A 25,912-nucleotide genomic window follows, 5' to 3' on the forward strand; every position below is an offset into this window, starting at 1 on the left:
CTCGATAAAAAATTAAAGGAGTGTGATGTAATTAATGCATATTAGCATAGGTTTATGAAAAATAGATCCTGTCAAAAAAAATAGATCCTGTCAACTTGATATCTTTTTTGATGAGATTACAAGTTTGGTTGATAAAATACTAAGAGTTCTGTAAGGTGTTTTGAGTTAGTACCAAAAACATTTTTTATTAAAAAATTAATTTACACGAGGCAATATTTTAATTGGACCAACTTCTGTTGGTCAGAGACAAACTTTCAAGCTTACACAGAGCTCTTCTTCAGGGTTGGGAACCATACGCAGAGTGTCACAGCTAAATACAAGGTGGAACAGATTGTTTAGCATAACATATTTCAAGGGACCGCTCAAGGTGAAGTTGCCCTTTAACACCCCTCCAGCCATAGGGTGGAAAGAAAGGGAGAGGGAAAGAGGCAGCTCAGGGGAGGGGGGCTACAAAAATAAATGAGCCTCTCCAAGCTCATCATTTGAAGCAAGACCGGGAGATACCAACTTAAAGCTGCACCGGACCCTGCCAGAATTATAGATGCAAAATCTGTAGACATATTTCCACTGCCATGATGATCAACACCCCCAGCAACACACTTTCAAGATCCATGGCTCCTACACATGCCTATCATCTAGTGCACTAAATGCCCCAATAACAACTATTTGGTCAAACCAGACAATCATTATGCTTTTGAATGAACTCACACAGGAAAATAATAAAAGACAAAAACTCTAAACTCTATGGGTGAACACTTGTCACAAAACATTCACTCTATATCTGACCTCTCAGTCCTCCCTCTCGAAGGAAATCTGCATAAACCTTCAAATGATGAGCCTGGGAGTGTCAGTTCACAACTTTGCTAGCCACTAAAAATCATGGAGTAAATAGAGTCACTGGATTTATGGCTTATTACAACAGTCTATAACCCACTAACAGCCCCTCTGCCCTGCCTCCCAAGCTGCCTCCCACTTTCCTACTTCTTGACAGACCTTCACTTTGAATGGTCCCTTGAAATACGTGGTAACTGCTTACGCTAAACAATCTGTTCCACCTTGTATTAGGTGAAACACTCTGAGTACTTTTCTCAAATCTGAAGAAGAGCTCCGTGTAAGCTTGACAGCTTGTCCCTCTCACCAACAGAAGTTGGTCCAATCAGAGATATTACCTCACTTACCTTGTCTTTCTAATATCCTGGGACCAACATGACTGCAACAATAATGCATGCATAAAATTAACATGGCACACAACAAATGGATTAAAAACTGGCTAACTGACAGATCTCAAAATGTAATTGTAAATGAGGAATCATCATCAAGCAGGTGTATTTCCAATGGGGGCCCAGAGGGACTGATTCTTGGCACTACACTATTTAACATTTTTATCAATGACCTGGAAGAAACCACAAAATTGTCATTGACAAAGACTGCAAATGACACAAAAATTGAGATAGTGGTAAAAGTCACTTGTTCAGAGCAATCTGGGCACAAGCAAACAATATGTGTTTTAATATGGCTAAATAAATGTAAATGTATATATCTGGGAACAAAGAATGTATGCCCTACTTACAGAATGGTGGACTCTATCCCAGAAGCAGTGACTCTGAAAAAGATTTGAGCTGAATACAAACTCCCAATGTGATGCTGTGGCCAAAGGGGCTAATGCAACCCTGGTATATATAAACAGGGGAATCTTGAATAGGAGCAGAGATATTATATTATCTCTGTAATTGGCACTGGTGCGACCACTACTGGAAAACTGTGTCCAGTTCTGGTACCACAATTCAAGAAGGACGTTAATCAATTGAAGAGGATTCAGAGAAGAGCTACAAGAATAATTAAAGGGTTGAAAAATATGCTTCACAGTGATAGACTCAAAGAGTTCAATCTATTTAGTTTAACAAAGAGAAGGTTAAGGGGTGACTTGATTGCAGTCTAAAAGTATCTACAATGGGAACAAATATTTGATAATGGGCTCTTCAGTCTGGCATAGGAAGGTACAATTGGAACAATTCAGCAAGCGTTGTGTTAGACTCTCCATCACTGACAATTTTGAAATAAGATTGCGTGTTTTTCTAAAAGATACACTCTAGGAATTTTGGAGGAAAGTTCTATGGCCTGTGTTATTCAGAAGCTCCAACTAGATGATCACAATGGTCCCTTCTGGCCTTGGAATCTATGAATATGCTATATTTTGACATTTTGAACAATTGTTGTTTCATCTTTCTCTTTAATTTGTATTTATAATGAGGTAACACCACATTTTCTAATAAATTCCTAGAAATAGACCAACTCCTAAGAATGCTGAGGGATGGAAGGACCTGCAACGCAAATGGACAAATGTACAGTCACAAAGAAAGATGTCATGGCATGACACTCAGAGATGTTGGATATTTAAATATTCCACTCACATCAAGACAAAAGAATGGGGAATATATAAGTGGTTATCATGAAGATAATGAAAACACTGCTGATTGGGATCAGGTTAAATTTTTTTTTTTTTACTCTCTTGAGTGGATAAAAGATGTACAACTGGCTTTCATTTAGTGTTCATTTTATGATATGAAGATGACACAATTGCCTTCTGATTCAGTGCCATCCTGACAGTTATTTAGCTGAGTGATTTTATTTTTTTATTTTGAATTCATAGCCCATCAGTATAACTATTTTCATTCTGGTGGACTTCAAAAGAGAGTAATGCCAATCAGCCAAGTAGATGTTTAAAGCAAATGTGGCCCCAAAATAACTTTTAAATGAAGGTCATAGGCCAGTAGTGATGCCAGGAGTACAAGGAATATAATTTCCCTGGGCAGAAGGCCAATTTACAAAACTGAGTGCTTTTTAGAACTTTTTTGAACTTGAACTTCCAAGACTGTCCTTGAATCAAAGGCTATGCATGCAGGGGAGTTATTCCAGGCATGGCAGTCAAGCGAGAGCCAAAGTATTTTTGTGTAGCCTTTGAAAGGTTATAAAGATACATTTGGAGAGAAGAGATTTGCCATCCTTTTCTGATATCTAGCTTCTATTTTTCATTCCATTTCTCTTCTTACTAACTATTTACATTTTCCTTGACAGATCGTTCCTTTAGAAGAATTTGTATTTAAATGTTATTGCTAATTTTATCTTCTGTTTTCCACATGTCCCTAAGATAGCCATTGTGTTCCATTAGTAACAGATGCTGTTACATGTAAGAAATGGACTGGTTTCTTGCTTGCTTCTGTCAGTTCAATTAAGGGCTGTAATTTAGTTTTTTCAGATATTAGCTTCATATTTTGATATATAATGCCAGAAAAGTAGGCAGTCTTTTTAAAAATCATCTTTGTCTTCAATGATTTTTAAAGTGCATATAAAACTTAAGTAAATAGTAAACTGAACTAATAAGAGCTATAACATTTAGTCACATAAAACTATATAACTCATGTCTATATGTTAATGTCTGACTTCTCATTAAAGAAATCTGTGTGAGGGGAAAGGAAAGTCATGCATCTATCTGGTGTTTCATAAGAGAAAATGTAAGCTCTATTTATACTTTTCTGTATTATTCCCCTCAAAGACAATATAGATTTCTTTCATTAATAACAAAGGCCCTTATCTTTTCCTCCTCATGTTAAATGGCACACAGGGGCCAGGGTTTATGGTAGAAGATGCAAAGTAGTCACCTACATTCATTTGGAAGGGATATAAACCCTTGTGCTTCAGGGCATAAGCCAACTTCTAATCAATGGGAGTTAATAACAGATTTCCCCATAGACAGGTTACGCCGGAACAGCCTGCTGCAAGATTTCTTGCACCTTCCTCTGAAGCAGCTGGTGCTGGCCACTGTCAGAGTCACAGAACTAAACTAGATAGACCTCTGTTCACAATAGGGCAGTTCCTGTATTCTCCTGCTGGCAGGGCCACCTGTGCTCCTAGAAGACAAGGGTCCTCAGAACTCATTGGTGGATTGATAGTCCTTTATTCACTCAAACTGTCACTAAAGTCCAAAGAGAGTTTTGCCTTGGTAAGGGATGAGCAAGGACAGAAGGGTTTCTTCCATTATTGATATTACTGAAGAATAACTAGAACCTTCTTTCATTTACATGGTAATTTCTTCCTAAAAGAAGCCAAATAGTTTTATAAGTTTAACTTATAAATTTTAATTAATAAAACTTATATATAGTGATCATTTCACCATTAGTGATATGCAGCCACCTTTGGGGTGAAAAGCATAAGCATTTAATAGTGCACAGCAATGGGGACAAGAAATGAAGAGTACCTTTACCCTCTTCAATTCAGGGTGTATGTATGTAGTTAGAATACAACTCCTTGAGCTGGAATGTTGCTAAGATACTGGAATTAGCAACAATGTTCTTATGAAAAGTATCATGGGAACTTTAATAAGTACAAATGATCAGGACCTCCATTTAATGTCTCATCTAGTCAATGGTGCTGTTCCCCTAACATTATACTGGGGGACTGGTTCAGTTCTTCTGCAAAATAAAGAGTGACATCAACTAAGTAACATTTCTGCAGCATCTAATTCCCTCCCTGCCACATACACATACAAAGTACTGACTCAGACAGCAGTATGGAAATCCATGTTGTACCTGAATTGATCCTTATTACTGCCATGTAATGAATGAGCATTAGAATGCAAAATCTTTAGTCACTGTATTAAACCATACCCCTAAAAATAAATCTTAATACCAAAACTAGATTATCTCACCAATACTCGATGGAGATAAAAACAACAGGGCGTTTTCTAAAAGTAGGAGTAAACTCTATGCAATGCTTAATATACCTATGTTATGGTTCAACTAGTAAAACTTTATAACTTTAATTAGCTCTGTGTGTTATGAAGGGCACAGATATGCAGCACAAATACAGACTTCATTGCAATACTACCACAAACTCCGGCTGCTAACTTCCTAACTTTGTCCCAAACACGCAAGTAGAAAGCCATGATGTAATGGATGTGGTTTAATTAGGTTGCAATTTTATTCACGTAACCTATCTGAAAGTACCCAGCTATAAATCATACAGTGGGCAGGTCTTCATTCCTGCCTCACTTGTTTCTACCTATCTGGGAGAGCTGCCATCAGCTCACTCCCTTCCCAATTTGTTTCAGACTGTTGCTGCGATCCTGCTGCCCTTCCCTCGTTTGAGGGTAAAGGAAGGCTGGGGAAAAAGGGAGGGGCTATCTCCCTACTGTACCAGATGTTAGGAGCCCAGGTCCTTTTTCCAGCTTCTAAGTAAGGCTTTATAACTTCCATTAGCCCTGTATGTTAAGAAGGACACACACACACAGCACAAATATAGACCTCACTGCAAATATCTGGCCTGCTAACTTCCTAACTTCTACTGACTCTTAAAGAGTCAGCACGTGCCCTCTTTGAATACTCAGTAGCAGTGAATGCCAGCTGCTGTTAATAGTTTTAGCACTAAAAAGTCTTGATTGAGAAATATGCTATACACATATTTAGATATGATAATGGACCAGACCCTCAGGTGATGTAAACTTGCTTCAGTGAAAACTACACTGACTCACAGCAGCTGAGGATCTGGCCCATTGAAATGTGGAAGTGAAGATGATGTATAAGGTTTTCATCAATAAACAAAAACTTCATTATCTTTCATTTTAAAAGATTTCACCAGGACAGCACAAATGGAAAATGTGACTTTTCTTTGGGATCCACTTTTCATTTTCTTTAAAGTTCATGTCCATTCCATGTCATTTAAAAAGTCCTGCAAATCCGCATTTAACCTGAGCATCAGACTCCGTTAATCGTATCTATATTTAGTAACCACATATTCTTTCCCACATAGGCTTGCTTCTCTGCCAGTGAGCTTGTGAAGATATTTTTACAAAACAGTCCTTCGTCCATTTCTAAGGAGCATTTCAAGCAAATCAGCCCGGCGATCATTCAGCAACTACTGAGCTGTTCTTGTCAGCTTACAGAATCCAAGCAAACAAAGCTGCCACCAACAACTCTGGAAAGTGAGTTATGTTGCCATTGTACAGTATTGCATTGTGCTAATTCAGGTGAAGGGTTGCAGGAGTTTAGCTTTCTGGAGCCTTTGTATTCATTAGTAACTAAAAAACAAAACACCCAGATGTTTATACTCTAAAGAATTTCACAGTGTGCATGCTGCACAGTACTATACAATGAGAAGTTCTGGGATGCAGCTCCCAGTAACTATTTCTGTCTCTTATCAAAAGAACTCTCATTTGGGCCGATTTTTCTTCCTCCTAGGAAGAATGCTTGTCAAAGATACAGACAGTAGGCATAATGGCTATGGTGCCATGGGAGGCCCTTCCAGTAGTAGAGACGGGGGCCTACTTTGCCCCTCTGTTTCTCCAGTTTTACACTGGTATAACTTTATTGGTTTCAGCTGGTATGCTGAGGCATAAAACTGGAGTAATGCAATGATGAATCAGGCCTTGGTGCTGTAACATCTGTTATTTTACACCATGATGTGCTGAATTAGTTATGTTAAGATGCTCTCCAGAAAGTAAATGTGTATGAAAGGTGCCGATTTTCACTCTGTGAAATTTTCACAGCAAAAGTAAAGCTTTTTGTGAGATGTTGTTGTGAAAATAAAAAATAGCAGCTTTTCAGGCTCATCTACTGTCCTGTGCCCAGCAAAAATGAGCACCAGGCTTTGTACACCTTAGCCTGTAGAAAGAAATCAGTTATAAAAATTTCTCAGGGCACATATCAATCCACACAGTGCCTATGTCTATTGTATTGTGCCTTACTCATCTGGTAAGCTCCACTGGGGGCTAATAAATGTTCCCCATGCATCCTTCCAGCCAGTCATCTGTCTGGGATAGACTGAACTACAATTGTTAGTCAAGATGGTCAAGGATGTAACCCCATCCTGTGGGTGTCCCTAAAGATCTCATTGCCAGAAACTGGGGCTGGATGACAGGGGATAGTTCACTCGATAATGGCCCTATTCTGTTCATTCCCTCGAAACATCTGGCACTGGCTGCTGTCGGAAGACAGGATACCAGGCTAGATGGACCGCTGGTCTGACCCACTATGGCCATTCTTAGGTTCTTAAACTGGATTAATTAGGCTGCTGATGGGAATGGACTGAACCACAGTTCCACATTGTACATTTGTACTGTCAGTGTGCATTGATTAAACAACATGGTAGCTCATTGGCTGGAAGGAGGTTTGTGGACATCCCACTACTACTCAAAGGAGACAGGAACCTACAAAGTAGCAAGAGGTACTGAGACTCCCCAAAAAGAGTTATTTATTTTCTTCAAGCCCCTGTTACTGTAGTGTCTCACACTCTTTCAAGTATCCATCCTCAAAACATCTCCATGAGGTAGTGAAGTACTACCATCCACATTTTACAGCTGGGATACCAAAGCACAGAGAGGCTACCTGACTTGCTATGGCCACACAGGAAGTCTTTCACACAGCTGGGAATTGAACAAGAGTCTTTTACAACTTAGGAGAGCATCCGAACCACCAGACCATCCTTCCTCTTCTAATGGAGATCTCTTTGGAGAGAAAGAGACCATGTGTGAGAGATGAAGGCCTTTATGACCACATAGGTCTCTTTGCATGATTAAGGCCTACATTTGGAGAGTCTCCCAAAAGAGACGACAGGCAAATGACCTGATGTAAGATAAAAGTAGCCTAATGACCTGAACCTAGGACTGGGAGTTTCATTCCCAGATTTTTCTGTTTGTTACTGGTTGGTCTTGGTAAGTCACTGAGGCCTAAGTTTTCAAAAGTGTCTGCTAATGTAGTGTTTGGGTGTATAACTGGTGTTACATAGGATCTGAGGTACTGAGCACTCACAGCTCCTGATGCGTGAAAAAAAAACATGATGCACCAAAAATTAGTGGACACCTTTGAATAGTTTGTCTTTAATTTCTTTGCGTCTGTTCCCCATCTTGTGATTTACCTACCTCAGAAGGGTGAAAGGTGTGGTATGAATTAGTTAGTTCATTTTGTACAGCAGCTTGAAAATGTAAGCACAAACATGTGAGTAACCTCCCAATTACTCTGTTGAATTCGGAAAAAGAGGCTATCACTCCTGATTGTATCCTAAAGGAAGTGTGTCCATACTACACAACAAATACAATTTGGAACAGTAGGCATGGTGTGTTTACAGGAGGCCTATGACCTGTCTACTAAGAGAATATTTATCTCTTTAAGGCATGAAATCCAGTGGATTGGGCTTTTTACCTTCAGGTCCTTGGTCAATTAATGTTTTGCAGACCTTGAACCCCCTCTTCCCTCTGTTATGCTGCCTGTCCCTTATATATAGCAAGAAAATGTGATACAGCTCAAGAATTTCCCTCCTGTTTATTCACACAGCTCAGAATAGAGGGCCTCAAGTAATTAGTCCACTTGTTAAAGCTGGACTTGGTTTTATTTTGATTCCTTTTCCTCAGAGTATGGCTACAGCACTGTTGCAGTTTTACTTATTACTATTGGATCCATGTTTGGTACAATCCTCATTTTCTTCAGCTCCTGTCAAGAAATCTACACACTCATTTTACAGCTGTTTGTGGGTTTAGCTGTTGGGACCCTCTCTGGAGATGCACTGCTACATCTTATTCCACAGGTAACATGCCCGTTTGTATTTTCAAAATGAAGTATTTCTATATATATAAAGAAATGCGTACCTAGTGAAGCTGCATTCCTTTGATTCTCCCACAACACGGATTGACAGGAGCTGAGGTGCTCTCATCTTTAAAAAATAAAGCTGTCCATGAGATCTGAGAACCAGAGGGCCAACACTCTAGTTACACTAGGGGCTGTGTAAAATCAGAAAGAGATTTCAGGTTGGGAAATAAAGAAGCAGAAGCCAAAGAATGATGAATGCTGAAGGAACACAGGTACTGTTTTAATACATAGGTACTGTACTTAGTAATTAAAAGAAATGGGGGGGGGGTTCCTCAGAAAATATATGATAAACAGGTAAGATAGGTCTAGCTCTAGGTTTGTGTGGGACTCTGTGTGAAGCCAATGGATAAGGTCTCAGGCATGCTTCAGTAACACACTCAGCTGGGCTAGGGAACAATCAGGAGCAGGATGGTAGATAGTTGGCTTGTGGTCACTTGTCAGTGGCAGGTGCCAGTGACTTTTCTCAGCTGGTGGAGTCAGGGAGGCTGTACTGCCATGCCTCCCTCCTCCCATCCCGGGGTTGTTGGAATGGAGTTCTGTAGCACAGAACTCATAGAAAACACAGGGCCTTATGCAAGCTGCACACTCCAGATATGCTTAAGGCAGGTCATGTAAGGAAAACTGATTCAGGAGAATGCTGTTCAAAGTTTTCCATGAGCATCAGCAGCCCCAGCCCCAAGTTGTTCTAAAGTTCCAGGGGCTTTCAGAGACATATGGCCCTGCTGTTATGAACTGCACTAAAAACACCTCAGTGGTAGGATTTTCCTTTAAATTTACAACATATATTTTACATACATGACAATGTAAAAGAAAAGACAAGCCTTTGATTAGTTATTCATTTGGTTTTGCTGCTTTTTCTCTGCATTGTACAACTCGAAATAAGTAACTGAAGGGTTCTAACAAAAAGGGGGTTTAACAATTTCATTTACTTGGTAAGTTGGACAAAACACACTTCTGATGCTTCTCCATCTTGAAATGTTCATTCTGGTTTAAGAGATAGTAAAAGTTCTTTGAGGTAGTCCATATAACTAAAAATGGGAAAGACAATCAAAACCAGTAATATTTCTGGAACTAGAGCTGGGAGAAATTTTCAAAAGCACCAAAGGGATTTAGGAGCACCAGGTCTCATTGAAAGTCAGTAGAATTTGTGCTCCTAAATCCCATGTGTGCTTCTGAAATTCTGCCCCTCAACTTTTAAAGTGCTGTGTCCAGTGTATATCTCTTTTAAAGTGCCAACTTTCAAATGAAATCAGAACAGTTCCAAGGAAGGTTATTATGTTCTTTCCCAGCATAGAAACTGGAGCAAAGACCATGAGCAGAAGGGTTAATTGATTATTTTCTGTATGAATTTGACTTTCGAAGATGATCTGAACAATTTTTTAAACTGTAAAAGTCTAAACAAAATATACAAAGGAAAATCCTCTTGTCAATACAATTAAATCTGCCTCTAGAAATAATATTACTTTTACTGGCAAGAGATGACAGAAGCATAATGGAGGCCATTAATAATGAATTTCATTAATCTATACTGGTTTTCCAGCAGAGCAACTTAAAATACAATTAAAGTCTTGAGAGTGGTAATTAAAGGAAAGTTGAGGGATAAAGCTATTAGAGCTTACTCTAGCAAAAGTCAAAACAATGTTTCCCCTTTTATTTCACCTCTTTATCTAGATTCTTGGTTTACATAAGCATGAAGCTCAGGAGACGGAACACATCTATGAGGGGAAAGAATATGTTTGGAAAATGTTGGGAATGATTGGAGGAATTCATGGATTTTTTCTGATAGAAAAATGTTTCTTTCTTTTGGTATCACCAAGTGATCAGGTAGAACTTTCTTTTTACCCCTTTTAAAATCCTTTTTGTTTTTGAGATTATAAACTGCACAGTAAATTTTTAAAAGTTTTTGGAAAAATAACTGCCTTGTTTACAAGTGAAATGAAGCATAAACTGCCTCTTCCCAAATTGCTCTCATCAGACTGATTTGCTTTGTACGTACCATTTTGTTTTGGTGCATAAGTTTGATGTGTTTAACTGTAAAAAGGCCAGTTATTTTAATTATTGTATTCTATAAGTAGACTTCCGTGGCTAGCATGAGAACATGCAAAAAGCATGTCTCTCTATGAAAGAGTAATGAGAATTTCTTTACCTAAGCACTGTTTGAAGAGCTCGAAGACTCACATGTTATCCAAGGCTTTTTTAAATGACACTTTAAAGAATTATACTTTAAAATTCACCAAATTGCTTGTAATTTTCTACCCCAAAGGATTTTGAAAATTAGTATAAATGTTGAGCTCCGTAGACTCATGCATTATACAGGTACTGTCTCCTTGTTGGCTGCTATGCTCTCAGTAATTCTATTATTTTATCTCAGTGCGCTTTGTGTTTGAAAATGTCATTAGGTACCAGGATATAATGTAGCACAAAATGTGACGCTTCATTAAGTCTCTGAGTATGGGCATTTGTTGCTGCTGTTTTACAAAGGATGCTTAATCACAGGCCTAATGTAGATATCTGGGTCCCAATCCTGTATTCTTCATGCACCCAAAATACCTACTACCTTTGAGGTATACAGGATTGAGCCATACAAATTATGTAAAATAAATGGAATGTGACTATTTTGCTAACTATGCCAGTATGTGGGTTTGCTTTTAAGATGTTAAGAGCAAAGCTGAAATCTATTATATAAAGAATAGTTAATAAAGAGAAAGGGACTTTATAATTTTTTTATAAGTCTTTAATAAACCCATTCAGTTGAGGGCCAGCTGAACACTAAACATTAAGTAATTTGTTTATCTCAGCTTATAACTCTAAACTTCAGCTTTAAAAAAATAATTTCCTATAATACCCTCTGGTTCTCACATATTTTTCTGGTTCAGTTTGCAGTTTTCGGAGCTGAAAAGGCATTAGCAAATGTTTATCACAGCTAGCATTTTTTTTCAATTGTTTTTATTCTCAAGTCAACAACTTTCATAGGTCAAATAAAAGCTAAATCTGAACATGAAACTGACAGAAGCTGCACCTGTTTTCATCTGGCTTCAGAACTAATTGCAAAGCATCTTCATCCAGCAGGGCCTTTCATTAGTTAATGGGCACTTGGGGCATTCCCATGATCTTCCAGTGGAATCTGAATTAAATGACCACTCAGGCAGAGGCAAATCTACTTCAACCATACAGTTGGTAGGTTACTGATATGAAATGCTTTACTGACTTGATTTCCTTCTTTCTCTGTGTCTCAAAAAATAAACCCAATTAACTTCATAACCGAATAGTATTTTATTGATTTTTAATTTTTGTGTTTATTGATTTTTTCCTTACTCCATGACCTCAAAAAAGAATGTATTGTCAGAAATCTGTACATTTGTTAGACCACAATAAGCATTTTCAAACATAATTTATTCACAAATATTTACAAAGCCAATCTACCGATATATCTCAGGTTGATGTAATAAACTTCCTTATATGTCATTTGCCCAGTAGATTTTTAAAACGTCTGCTGTCTTCCTGGTTTTCCAATGTAAATCACATCTCAAAGGAGCCAGATCCTTCAGGCCTTATGTCAGCAATACTCCTTTCAATCTTCAAGTTGGAGTAAGGACTGCAAGATAGTGTCCAAAGAGATTACATTACACGTATAATTAGTTACCAGCTGAAAACTTGGACTACATGCAGTCATTTTTCCATTAACATGAATAATATGTAAACAAAACCAGATGGGCTGAAAATAGTGCTTTCCTGTTAGAAATTGTGTAGGTTCCCATTTGATCTATGGAGAGTGCCCAAGCAAGATGTTTGTTTGATAGATACACACACACATACTCAACTGCTTAAATTGATAGGTTTTAACATTTTTGCAAGCACAGTTTGTTCTTCATATTATATGTAGTTTCAGGATATGCTAATTGTAGTCTTGTTATTTTAGTCAGAGAATCTCAAACTTTCCCATATTATGGTCCACATCTTAATGAAGAGATGGTTATCAACAAGAGCCATATGAACCACTATTGGTTCACAGAACACAGTTTGGGAACTGCTGACTGAATGCCTGTAAGCCGACCAGTGAAGATAATATACTACATTTTGACCAATATGGTCACTTCCTGTTTCTTCATTAAGTAATTAATCATTCCTTTCAGCTGGCAAACTGCAAGATCATCCTAAAGTTACACATTGATCATATGAACTAATGTGGCTTGGTTTGGATGAGAGCTCCCAATTTTTTCAGGATCATATGGGTAACAATGAGACAAAACACTGGCTGACTATGGGGAGATATTAAAAAGACTGGGACTTTTCAGCTTGAAAAAGAGATGACTAAGGGGGAGATATGATCAAGGTCTATAAATCATGAATGGTCTGGATAAGGGAGTGTTTTTTACCCTTGGGGTCAAATCCTCTGTCTAGACAAAGTCTAACAAAGCAAAGGAGACATCATGCCACAGTGAAGGAGACATACATCACTTCTCTCTAATCATTTAATCTCCCCTTTTATTGTTTTTTGGAAGGGGTCAGGATGCTATAGCAGTGACTGTGAATGCTGATGAAATAAAGCTTGCTGTGCTACAATTCTGATATAATTAATGAATTGGATACAAGGGAGTTTTCTATTTGCATCTCAAACAGCCCGATTGGCACATTTTGAGGGATAGAAGGGGGAAATGGGAAGGAAAGAAGTATGTGAGGAAGGGCTGGAAGAGGGAATAGAGTACTAAAATCAGGGACCTTTGTTACCTGATCATGTGTGCACACTGTTGCTACCTACCGTCTCAATATCCAGGTGGCCAAGCATCTTAATATCTGCCTGGTTGCTACCTATTTGTTTTCATCTCCTCAAATCTTCCAGTTTCACAGAGAAACTACTAAGAATATCTTAGGCCTGGCCTACACCTAAAACTTTCTACATCACTCAGGAGTGTGAAAAATTCATATGCCTCATGTGATGCTGGAGCATGTATCTTATCTTAGTGTAGACAAGCCCTTAGTTATGGACTCCAATCTTCACCATTCTTCTTTCAAGATCCTGTAGCTGCATACACAGTCGTGCGATACAACAAAACCCATTATCCCGTGAGAAACTGTACCAAAATGCTGAATTATAACTTAATCGTTTTCAGCTCTGCATTTCCAGCTCAAAAGTTTGTTTCATCCCTGAAATGTGTTTTTCTCAAGGTACCACAGTGCTACTGACTTGTTTTTGTTTGGGTCTGAACTAGACTGTAAGCTCCTGGGGGCAAGGACAATCCCTCTTGTGTGTGGAGTTCAGTAAATAATTCTAATGATAATAATGGGATATATTATAGATGGCAGCAGCTAACTTTTCCTTAAACAGTGAATCTATTTAAGTTTTTACTGTTTAATAACAGCAGATTGAAACAACCCCTCTATGCTGATCCAATATTGTTCCTTTTAATTAGAGAAGTTCTGAAGACTCGGAGTCTGAAGTTCCTCCAGACTGCAAGGCAACAAGCAGAAAGAGTAAGTATTGATAAAAGGATTAAACAAGCAGCATGAAAAACCTTAAGGCCTGAGATGGGATTGAAAGTGTGAAACTGGCTCAGCTCTGTGTTTTCTATGTATTATGTCACCACATCTGATTCTGCCTGGCTACATAATTAAATCTCTGCTTAAAGACCTGTTTCCAGCCAACCAGACCCATAATTGTAAAGTTCATTAATCTTATACTGTCCTTGCTTCAACGTTTGTTTACCCACCTTTGCAAACTACTTGACTGAAGCCTTTTACTTAAAGGGAAACCCTCATATACTTACCACCAAACATCTTTTTTATAATTGTAGACCTTGCTTGGGCCTTTCCTTATTGCAAAGATATTGAAATTGTCATCGCTTCTCATTTTCTGGCTCTCTCACCACTCTATAATTTCCCTTCTGACTCTTTCTGTCTCCTTTATGGTAATGAATCATGGTTATTAGAATCAGTGGTGACTTGTTCCTTATATGGGACTCTGGGCTCATAATACTTCTCAATCTATCAGTAGCTTTAGACTGAACTGATATCCCATTAAATAATTTTGAAATAGTTTTTACTTCTCTACTCTGCTTTTCCTTATTTTAAAAAATAAGAAAAAATGATGTGGACCTAATTCTGCTCTTGATTACACTCATGTAACCCTGTTGAATTCAACAGAGCAGCAGGAGTGCTACTGGGAAATAGCATTTTACCTAAAATCTATATATTTATCTTGTTCTACTCCCCTTTGTCTAGTGGCAATTAATTTCAGGACATGACCCTGAATTCTTGGTAGTCTCACTGTCTTCTGCCAGCCCTTCAGTGTTATTCTCTGATACTGTGGAATTCATTTCCATTTCAGGACATAGATCTCATTTTTGGAAAACTGGATTTCCATTGTTTGAATCTGACCTTCCCTTAAGCATACAATCTAGCCTCCGTTTCACTGTCTCTATCTACTCCATCTGTCATTGGTTCAGTGCTGTTCAGTCATCACTCTCTACTAATCATCTAAAACATATTCCACACAAGGTCAAGATTATCTGCTCCAAGTACAGCATGCCTGTATTTGGGAAAATTTCCCAATTATCTCTTTATCAGTATTCTCTGTTTGATCTCATGTTTTGGTCATAACTATCAATTCTCCTCTGCATTAGAAGTTTAGGAGTAATACTCGATTAAAAGTATGTTTTGAAAAATAATTAACTTTCAAAGGGTTTGTACTGATTTTTTTTATCATGATCCCTTCTGTCAATATCAACAACCAATATTATCACTTTGTAGTTGTATTGCCTGATTCACATTAGACTAATCAGAAGTCCTATAGGCACTGAGTGTTAGCCCTGAAAACACTGAACTAGAGCCCTATGCAGGAGCAAATGTAAGGGCTAAACCATTACCTTGTTAGTCAGAACTTCAGAAGTGTGATCTATAGTAGAAATGCTACCAACCGGTAGCTCTATGAAAATTAAAGAGCAAAATTCCAATCCCTGGTTTCATGCAATTTGCAAGTTAAATGCAAGGTTGTTCAAAGAAGAAGAATTTGGATCCAAATACTCATTTTCTAAGAGGTACTATAAGATGTTTTACAGTCACAGCAGTAAAGTGCATTGACATAATTGCTAATAACCTGATTTAGTTTTAAAATAGAACTAAAATAAATGAGGTTAAAAGCACTCCAATTTTTTCGTGTATGTATTTACTTAAATTTCAGTCAAGTGTGTTCACATAGGTTACATTTGCACAAGCTTTAAAATGCCTAGCACTTCATCAAGTTAACCTGACTCCCCTTTTATACTATAGATAATAGGCTGGAATGAGTTCCAGCCATTATAGTAGGTTTTTTTCAACATCTGTTACTTAAATAAAACAGGATAATAACATCTTGTGCCAGCCACAATTTCACCCTAGCCAGTGCATATTACAAATCACAAACTTAATGTAGTGCAGCAATCTGTTATTTCGATGTCATTCTTGTCCTGCACTATGGAGAATAAACTGCCTATAGTGTTTAGAAAAAGCTATGCAAGCTGGGGACAGCCACGTCTGGCTCTCTGAGCTGGCAGGAAAATCTACCACGCCTGCCAATATTACTGAATCCACAGAGCTTCCAGGCAACTGGAGAGGATTTTCTGAATACAGTTGTAAGACTTTATTTTCTCTGTGTTTTCTTTTATAATAGTTTTGAAGGCTTCAGTTCTAGGCAGTTTACATAAGAAAAACATCTCTCCCATCTCCTTAAGAACAGTCTCCTCTACAAAAATGTCACTACAGTAAAACCTTATAATAACATTCAGCGGGGTCTGTGGAATGCCACATTACATCCCCAAGTTGTCATGCTGTAGCTGGGTCGGGGGAGGAGAGTCAGGAAATAGATGAGTTTATAGGGGCAAACTCTGCCACTGCCTTGACAGCTACAGAGGCAGACCTTGGCAGTGAGACTGAGTTAGTAGAGTTCCACTCTATGCACAGAGTGGAGGGGCAGTAGGCAGGATTCCTCGGAGGCATGCAGGTAAGCATTGGAGTCAATTGGGCAAAATGGATGTACCAAGGGAGTTGCAGGACTTGGGGAGCCAAGTATGGGTTGCAAAATCCACTCACCGCTGAGCTGGAGTAACTTCCATGTAGTAGATCTGCAGCTGCTCTGCAGCTTGGGGAGATGGTTCCTTCCCTCATCCATCTGCTCAGCATGCAACCCAGCTACTTGGGCCAGGTTCTGGGAAGAGCATTTGCCCAGTATTGCTTAACTGTATTTCAGCGTGCAAGCTACAAGATCACTTGTTTTCAGTGCCTCATCACACACAAGCAACATGAGCTTCAATGCTAAAAGGAGGTCATGGAAAAATAGTGGAAAGAAAAACAGCTATCTGTATTCATGACTGATGTTACAGACAGGAGTGCTATGAATGAACAAAACAGCTATTAATTGATTAGAGCAAAGGTTAGAATTGAGTATGATGTGATACTACATCAGTGATGATGATTTGAGGTTGATTATGTTTTGGATTCTACCTCCTCTGAAATACAATGCTTAAAGATGAGAACATGAAAACATAATTTTTCCCTTGTTGACAACACTAAAAGAACATTTACATGAGACCCGGCAAGGATAAGGCCATGCAGATGCACTTCTCAGTCTGTTGATGGCCTCATGAGCACAGCTGAGCCACATCAGCTAGGCCACTTGATGGATTGCTCCCCCTGACTGACTGAGGAAGCTAGCAGATCTGTCTTGAGCTCAGTGGCAGTGGTAGCTCACAGGCTGCTCAATTCACATGCCTGCAGATTATCTGCCTCCATGAGCTAACCTTGCTCCAAGATCTGCTTCTGCCCTGCCCATAGCCTCGACCCTGCCCTGCACCTCGCCTTGTTTCAGTCCTGTTCCTGCCTTGCTCTCACCTTGGAACCGGCCTTGCTTATGTCTTCCCTGACTCCAGGTAATCTGATTCTGACCCTTGGCTCTGATTTCTGGCTCTGACTCTGTCTTGACCTTTGGCTCTGGCATTTGGAGTCTGACTATGGTTCTGATCCTGAGTCCAGCTCTATCTTGAACGTTGGTTCTGGCATTTTGGACGCCTACTCTTGCTCCAACCACTCTACCAGACTGCCTAAGAGCTGGTCTCTTGACAAGGCCAAATTCTTCTCTTACTTATAGATGTGCAACTCTCTGACCCCCCAGGGTATAAACACCTACCTTTCAAGACAGAAACGATTTGAGTTGGGAGAGGGGAGGGGGAATCTGAGCTTAGCACAGAGTGAGGTTTAGGAGACACACAGAAGGTAAATTATTCAACTGGACTCAGACCAACTTTTTGTCTCAACAGTCTACCTAGTAGAAAAGGTCCAAAGGAAGCTACTTCCCACTGTTTGCATCTCTGAACTATTCTATTAACTATTTTCTCATGCTGAAAATCTTGAACCCACTGTAATACGAACAAATTGGCTAGACTTTTATAGTCCTCTGCTTGTCTTGGCTTTTTGCAACACAAAAACTTTAGTCCATTGGGGAACAAATGTTTGTAGGAACCCGAAAGCCTAGGAAGACATGTTTTTCTTTTTACTCTTGACTTTGTTCCCTAGGCAAAGGAATTAGTTTGTTGGCAATAATGGTTTTGGTGGGTGACAGTCTTCACAATTTTGCCGATGGCCTGGTAATAGGAGCAGCATTTTCATCCTCAACAGAAACGGGTGTTACCACGACGATTGCTATCTTATGCCATGAAATTCCCCATGAAATGGGTAAGCAAATATAAATACACATTATTCCTAACTGGCTCAAGTAAAGGAGCTATGGCTCTGTGTTTCTGCATTTACAGATACATTTAAGGCTAGATCCTGCCCTGTTCTAACACGAGTGCAGTGGGTGGATGGGGTAAAGAGGGCATGTAACTCCCTTTGTCCCATCCCCTGCATAAGCAGAAGAACAGGAGCTCTCCCTAGTGCTTGGTTACTGCTCCAAACCACATCCCCAAGCATGTATGGTCTGTCAGCCGGTGAGGATGGGGTTGGCACATCCAGTTTATATGCTAGGGTTTGTAGCACAATTTTTCCTGCATGTCATTTTTGATTGAAGTACTGCTGACATCACTCTGCTCCCTGCCCCTCACAGGATCGTTCCCTAATTGGGCATGGGATGTTCTTTCCACTACAAGTTAAATTTGTTTCACTGCAGCACAAACGAAAGGAAAGAGTAAATAAGGACAGTACAAGCCCTGATCCTTAAAGTCCTTTCATAGTGCACAGCAGGGATCCCAACGATGCTGCGCTCTAGAGCAAGTGTGAAGGGAGACTATGCATGGGCACATAGGCATAATCCTCCACACAGTGGAATTGTCCTCTGTTCCCTTATTCTCAAGCACGTAGGCAAAAAAAGTGGTGAGATGTGGATGCAGAATGGGCATGTCTGAGGAAATATGGGGTTAAATGAGACACTTAACAACTCCCTCCCCACATTGGTCTTACTCCGACCATTAGGAGTAACCTAATGTGACCAGACAGCAGTGCTCTCAATATTGAGGATGGGTTCCTGGCATTGCTCTTCCTGCTTATTACCTTTGCCATAGCATATGTATGCGCAACACTCCACTTCTGTACTGTGGAGAATCAAACCCTTAGTGAACAAAATATCTGGTACCAGTGATGACAAATAATTGAACAGTTTTTCTAGCAGATAGCTCTTTTTCAGATCTTCTTTCTATGTGTAGTTCAAAAGCTTGTGTCTTTCACCAAGAGAAGTTGGTCCAATAATAGACATTACCTCACCCAGCTTCTCTAACTAGCAGACAGGCCAACAAGATAAAATAGAAGTTTCATTCGACCTAAACTTTCCCTTTTTCTTCATTGTTTCCTCATACTACATATTTTCAGAAGTTTGAGGCTATGCATCGCATTGCATTCACACCCATATATACGGTGGTAGGTGGATCAGAACTTTGTATTTGTTTCTTTTCTTATGGACTTACAACTCAAATGTTGGATGTGTGAATAACTTACCAAAACCTAGGTGTGTGTGGCGGGGGATTCCTGGAAAACATGCAGGTTTATAAAAACAAAAAAATCTGACAAAAATATTGAATAGCTGATACTGATATCAGACCAACTGGCATAGTGGAATTACACCAGTGTAAAACTGGTGTGAGATCAGAATCTGGTGCTCAGATACTTGTGCTATGTATTTGTCATGTAGTGGGTTCTTCTACAAGAGAAGCATCCTGAGGGCTGATTCTGATCCAATTTAGACCAAGGAAGAAATTTAGGAGTAACTCCACTGAAAACTACGGAATGACATAAGTGTAAAACCTGAGCTGCTGAGATCAGATTCAGTCACTGTGTTTCTCTTTCTGACATACAGCACCTATAAGTAAAGATCTAAAGCCCATGTTACAGACATAATCACATGATTTCTACAGGCAAGTTCCCAACCAAGAAAGATTTAGAAACTCCGGGAAAGCATGTGACTTCACGTTTGCATGTATCCAAGCTGGAAATGTCACAGAACATTGAGAACTAGTGGAGAGTCCTCCCTTTATACCGTATGCTATCTTTAGGAGCAACTGAACAAATATGACTGGATATGTAACTTTCTAATAGCTACACGAATTTACAATCATTTCTACAGAAATGGAAGGGCAATCCTCCAGCATCCAATACAGTGTGTGTGTGTGTGTGTGTGTGTGTGTGTGTAATTCTATCTAAACTATTATCATCAATGTCTTACTGCCTTCCATGTAATCTTGAAAATGCTTTATCAACTAAATAATATCTTTTTCCCCCCTCTATTTTCTCTATGCAGGTGATTTTGCTGTGCTGTTAAGTACAGGGCTCTCCACAAAAATTGCATTATTAATGAATTTTATAAGTGCCCTAACTGCCTTCATAGGACTTTACATTGGTCTTTCAGTATCAACTGACTCCTGTGTTCAGAACTGGATTTTTACTGTCACAGCCGGAATGTTCTTGTATTTATCTTTAGCAGAAATGGTGAGCACTACAGTCTCTTCTATTACATTTTTCTTTTGAGAACAGTCATGTCATAAATGAATATAAGAAAGGACTGTAAGCTTTTTGGGCAAGGATGGTTTTCTACTCTGTGTTTGTACAGTGCCTTGCACAATAAGACCCCATTTATGGTTGGTGCATAGCCAGTAGTGTACTAAACATGATAAATAAGAAAAAGGGAAAAATAAAGGCTATAAAGCATAAGAAATTAGATGAAATTGAGGGATCTACATTTCATAGTTCAGGAAAGAGTACAGAATAGTTCTAATTCTGGTTCAAAATTTGAACCAAAGTGTTTTAAGTATTAAGATCCAGGGCTTTTGGTTTTGCTCTTTATTAAGATTCAGAATTTTAATTTGGAGCCAGAATTTTGAGATAGGGTTTTGATTTTGGCCCATCTCACGTTTAAATATTTTTATCAAGTTTTGAAGCATAGAACAACAAATAAAGAAAACACATACAGTAAAATATCATGACTCTAGATCTATGTTCAAATGTTGATTTGGACCTACACATAAGAAGTTGATCAGAAGAGATCCATATGATACCGTTACATGAAAATAATAATAAAAAAGCTAAATTATATGCATCAGGTTCAGTCTCGTGTATTTTCACAGGCTATTGTGGGACATACAGTTAAGATACACTGTCCTCAATATTGTGATTCGAGAGATCAAGTAAATAGCTTTTAATCTGATGCTAAACATTTGGTGCCTTTGTATCTGATCTAAACCTTATGGAGAAAAATATAAAAGGTAATTTTAAAAGCATAGTTCATGGATTATGCTTTTAATTTATGTACCCGCTAAAGGTCAAGTCAATAGGAATTTTGCCAATAATTTCAGTGGGAGAAGGATTGGTCCCTATATATAGTACAGAAACAAAATAATAAAAACTGCTTTATTCCCATAAAAAAGAAACACTAATTTTACCAAGTGTTTCCTTCCATGCAGTTTCTTTAAAAATATTGAGAAGTTAACACATTTTGGATCCTCATTTGGTAATTCTCTCTAATGTTGGTAAAAGATTCACGATGATAGAATTAGATCAATTGAAGTATTTCACTTTGAATAGTTGTGATAACATACAGTATGTGCTACAGATTTGCAACTATATTCAGAAACTCAGGATTTAAGTCTTTTTTTATAAGAAGTTTGTCAAGTTTTCCCATAAGACTTTTTTTCCCAGAGATGAATATATCTGGCTCTCATTCTGGTATCTTATTCTTTTTTTAGCTTCCTGAAATGACTCACATTCAGACACGACGACCCTGGTTGATGTTTCTCCTACAGAACCTTGGATTACTATTAGGTTGGCTTTGCCTCTTTCTTTTAGCTATATATGAACAGAAAATTAAAATATAATGTTTCTACTGGAAATCTCTAAATATCAGTCATGAATTTGTATAGCATTATTTCCATTTTTTCCTGCCTGGTATAGTCATTTATAAGTTAAGTCAGTGGGATTTTTGTATCTAAAGTTACGTAGGTAACAATTTCACTTTATTAACTTATTGTTCAGATTTTGTAATTTTTTTAAAACATGAATGTTTAGATTGATGTTTTATTTGTTATTGAGTTTACCAAAACTCTTATGATCAAACTCACAGGAGCTTCTCGTTAGTTTATTGAGTCCATTCTAGTTAAATGCTTCAAGTGATCTCTGCTACTCTGATTGAAGAAAAGAATACAAGTTTTTATATATAGTAATCCAACTGAAAAGGACCATCACTGAAGAGTTTGAAGCATAAAATCTTGTTACCTCTTAATGCCAAGAATAAATTTCTATGAAACTGAAAAGTATACTCAAGCTGATTTACTGAGTTAAATACCACACAATCTCATTCTAATACAATGTGCATTATCTACCTTGCTGATGTACTGAAAACAGTTTTGCGTCATGTCTTGCTGGCCCTCTGTCGCACAGGAAACAATGGCAAACAAGTGTTAAAGCCTATGACAATATTAGAACACAGTTGAGCAATGTCAGAATATCCACTCGTGTCTGCATTGTATCATGTGTATGTTATGCATATTGGCATCTATGGAAGCCAATCAGATCATTAGGTAATGTCATCAGTCAGAAAGTAGTTTATTCATACAAATACAATATGCTTTAAATGAAAATCTGTTCCTACTGTCTGAAGTGTACATTGATCCAGCAACCCTCTCTCACTTGAGTGGTTTTACGCAAGTAGCCCCTATTGACTTCAGTGGGATTATTCCCCTCAGTAGACCATTCAGTTAATCTGCAGAATCAGGCCCTAAACAAATTTTGACAATAACGGCCTGACTCTGAGGCGCTGTGTGACTTCAGTGAGGTATTTTATAATTAAACTCTGTAATTTTTTTAGCATCAGGATTCCCTCCCCTATTTAATTTCTTTTCTGTAAACTTAATCACAGACTTGCTCTTTGATACAAAATGCTTATTTCTCTTATTTGCTGAAAGAGGGAGAGCCAGTTACTGAACAAATTATATTCTGTGTACAACCAAATGCACAGCTTTCTTCTTTTCTCTGTCTTAGGTACTCAGACAGCCCCCATTAACATAGTACTGGAGTGTCTCCCAGTCTTTCATGTATTTATTCAAACATCTCTGAAGTAGGAAAGTACTGTTATCCGCACTTTACAGATGGGGAACTGAGGTACAGGGGGGCTAAGGACAAGATTTGTAAAGGTATTTTAGGCTACTAGGGATGCAGACAGGCACCAGATGGGATTTTCGAAAGCACCCATGTGCCTAACTCCCATTGATTTCAATAACTGTTAAGTATCTATGCACTCTTGAAAATCCTGCTGAGAATTTATCTACATCTTTAGGTGCCTAAATATCTTTTAAAAACCTGGCCCTGAGTGACCTACCCAAGTTCACACAGGAAGTCTTTGTCAGTGCAGGGAACAGCACCCAGGTGTCCTAAGTCCCATGCTAGCTCCTGAACCACTTGTGCTCAAGGGACAAAAGATTCTGATGCTGCCTATTCTGTTACATTAACTTTGAGAGATTCCAGTTTCATTGAGAAGCTGTGAGTGATGGCTGTCTGTCCCAAGTTTACATTTTCTAGGAGTTTGTGTTTAATTTTCATAAGGTGAGATTTAAAAAAATGGATCTCTCAATATTTCATCTGCTAGTGATGGAGCTGAGTCACTTCATGACCTTCAACAGACAGTCAGTTCAAGCAATTTTCAGGACACCACTGGAGGTAAGAAAATATATTCTTGTTTCAGGAACGCCAAGTGAATATTAGAAACATTTGTTATTTCAAAGAGCAGAGCTACTGTATTTTGAGCAAGGCTACCAACTGAACAAGATTTTGCATCATCGTTTGAAGTTGAATATTGAAATGTTTTTCTACCTGTTGTCAAAAAGTTTTTGGAAAGAACAAGGTTTATATTTTTGTAGTATATTTTCCAAAATAAAATAATAGTATTTGCTTAAGTACTTGTGTGTGCTAGCAAGATTTGTGATTATAAATGTACCTGCCCTTGCTTAAAAAATATACTCTTTTGACTTAAAAAAAAACCTCAAATACCCTGGTCTCACTGAACAACCAGACATATTTACACACCCTCTACCAAACACAAAATCTGATTTGTCAGAATACTGGATAGCCACCTGGTGTAGTCACTCAGATTCTATGACTGTGATATTTTCAGCAGATGAACAATCCAGTCACCAATTTTCACAACTGTTGACTGTATCACAAGCCTACAGAAGAGGATTTGGATACCCGTAGTACCCAAGAGAGCTGATCTACCTCAACATTTCATTAAGGCTGATCTTTCAGCAATAATCCTTTTGCATCAAAGGAGACTTCAGTGGATTTCAGGAAACACTGAAGATGAAGTATTACTATGATGTAGAATGGTAAACTGTAGTTTAAAAAAAGATACTTTTTCTTTGATCATGATTAATATACTGGGTAGATTGATAGGAATTTGCCACATAGACTTCTACAATAAGTCACTCTCATCAAAAAAAGAACCATTCATATTACTCTACTCTTATCTTTTTTTTTGTCAAGGTGACCTCCAAGAACTGAAAAAGAAACAAGAGAATCCTGTTTCACCTCCATTGAAGGGAGAGTATAAAACTACTGTGGAACTGAACTCATTCTTTTCTTACATAAGGGATGGAGACTGTGTTTTGTCTGGCTCAAATTCTAAATAATTTTAGAAATTCTAAATAAAATTCTGCAGACCTTACTCAAAGACAATGTTTATTGTCTTTAATGGGCTCAATACTGAAGTCCTTAGATAGTTCTTTCTAAAACAAAACTCCAATTGAATTCAAGGGGTCAGATTCTTCTCTATTACTCCCACTTTAAACTGACAGAGATTCTTCCCCCTTGACTTCTGTCAAAACATCTATCAAGGCAAATCCCAAGTAAATATTGCAGAATGTTATCACTTGTAGTCCTTAAATCAAGACTGCATAGTTTTCTAAAAGATGCACAATTGCTCAAACAAAAGTTATGGACTTGATGCAGAAATTATTGGATGAGGTTCTGTAGCCTGTGTTATGCAGGAGATCAGACTAGATGATCACAGTGATCACATCTGCCCTTAAAATTCAAGAATCTATAAATCTACTAACTTTGTTAGCAGAAAAGGGTTAATATTTCTTTTGTTCTTCCATACATTCTCAGTTTTCAGCCATTCTTAGGATGAAACACGAGAGGATCTCTCTCTCTCACACACGCGCCCTCCCCCCCCCTCCCACCCCACACACACACAGAGAATATCTGTTCGGTAGAATTGTTTTTCCTGAAAGTTATATGGCAGAAGAACTCATAAAAAGTAGTTCCAGTTCCAAGCTCTCGGGTCTTCTAAGTGTTGGAGGGTTGACCCTGTTCATCCGTTCTTGTTTATGTTATGCATTACTCACTGGCTTCTAAGATAAATACTACCTTCCTTACAGCAGCTTTCTTAATGCCTTTGGAATATTTCTGGAGTCTATCCTTAAGTGTTAAACACCACTGTCTATTCCATCACTGAACTTTGTGCCTTCAACATGAACTTGGCATCTCTCCAGTGATAGAATAATGTACCAACTTGGCCTATAGTGTAAGAAACAGAGTTAATTTTGATATTGTAATATGCTCAAATAAATTGGTTAGTCTCTAAGGTGCCACAAGTACTCCTTTTCTTTGTATGTATAACATACATACAGATAGGCTGATATATCTCAGCTTTGCCTCTCATTCTTAGGAAGACTGTCATGACTTTAATAGGGCTGAGTGTTCTCGGGCCTAGGAACCAATGTGCAGCAGTTTTATATCAAAGGCAGAGTAGAGCTGAGAACTTTATAATAAAG

At 38.3% G+C, this 25,912-nt stretch overlaps 1 protein-coding gene across 12 annotated transcripts in view; it reads left to right on the forward strand.

Annotated features, from left to right (window-relative positions):
- The window catches only part of SLC39A12 (solute carrier family 39 member 12), a 37,153-nt gene extending 12,412 nt beyond the window's left edge, over positions 1-24,741 (forward strand). Inside the window, exons 5-15 of one of the 12 annotated variants that reach the window (XM_043541281.1) lie at positions 2,282-2,484; positions 5,806-5,977; positions 8,402-8,574; positions 10,308-10,460; positions 11,703-11,813; positions 14,048-14,108; positions 18,180-18,338; positions 20,392-20,579; positions 21,833-21,908; positions 23,728-23,798; positions 24,621-24,741. In XM_043541281.1, the coding sequence (XP_043397216.1) occupies positions 2,282-2,484; positions 5,806-5,977; positions 8,402-8,574; positions 10,308-10,460; positions 11,703-11,813; positions 14,048-14,108; positions 18,180-18,338; positions 20,392-20,579; positions 21,833-21,908; positions 23,728-23,798; positions 24,621-24,638 (1,385 nt within the window). In that variant the 3' untranslated portion in view covers positions 24,639-24,741. Of the gene's footprint in view, positions 1-2,281; positions 2,485-5,805; positions 5,978-8,401; positions 8,575-10,307; positions 10,461-11,702; positions 11,814-14,047; positions 14,109-18,179; positions 18,339-20,391; positions 20,580-21,832; positions 23,854-24,620 lie in introns of those variants that run through there. The other 11 variants (XM_043541279.1, XM_043541283.1, XM_043541280.1 and 8 more) reach the window with 11 other exon arrangements.
- Positions 24,742-25,912: the final 1,171 nt, after the last annotated feature.

Source organism: Chelonia mydas, chromosome 2 (assembly GCF_015237465.2).
Source record: "Chelonia mydas isolate rCheMyd1 chromosome 2, rCheMyd1.pri.v2, whole genome shotgun sequence".
Taxonomy (NCBI): Eukaryota; Metazoa; Chordata; order Testudines; family Cheloniidae; genus Chelonia; species Chelonia mydas.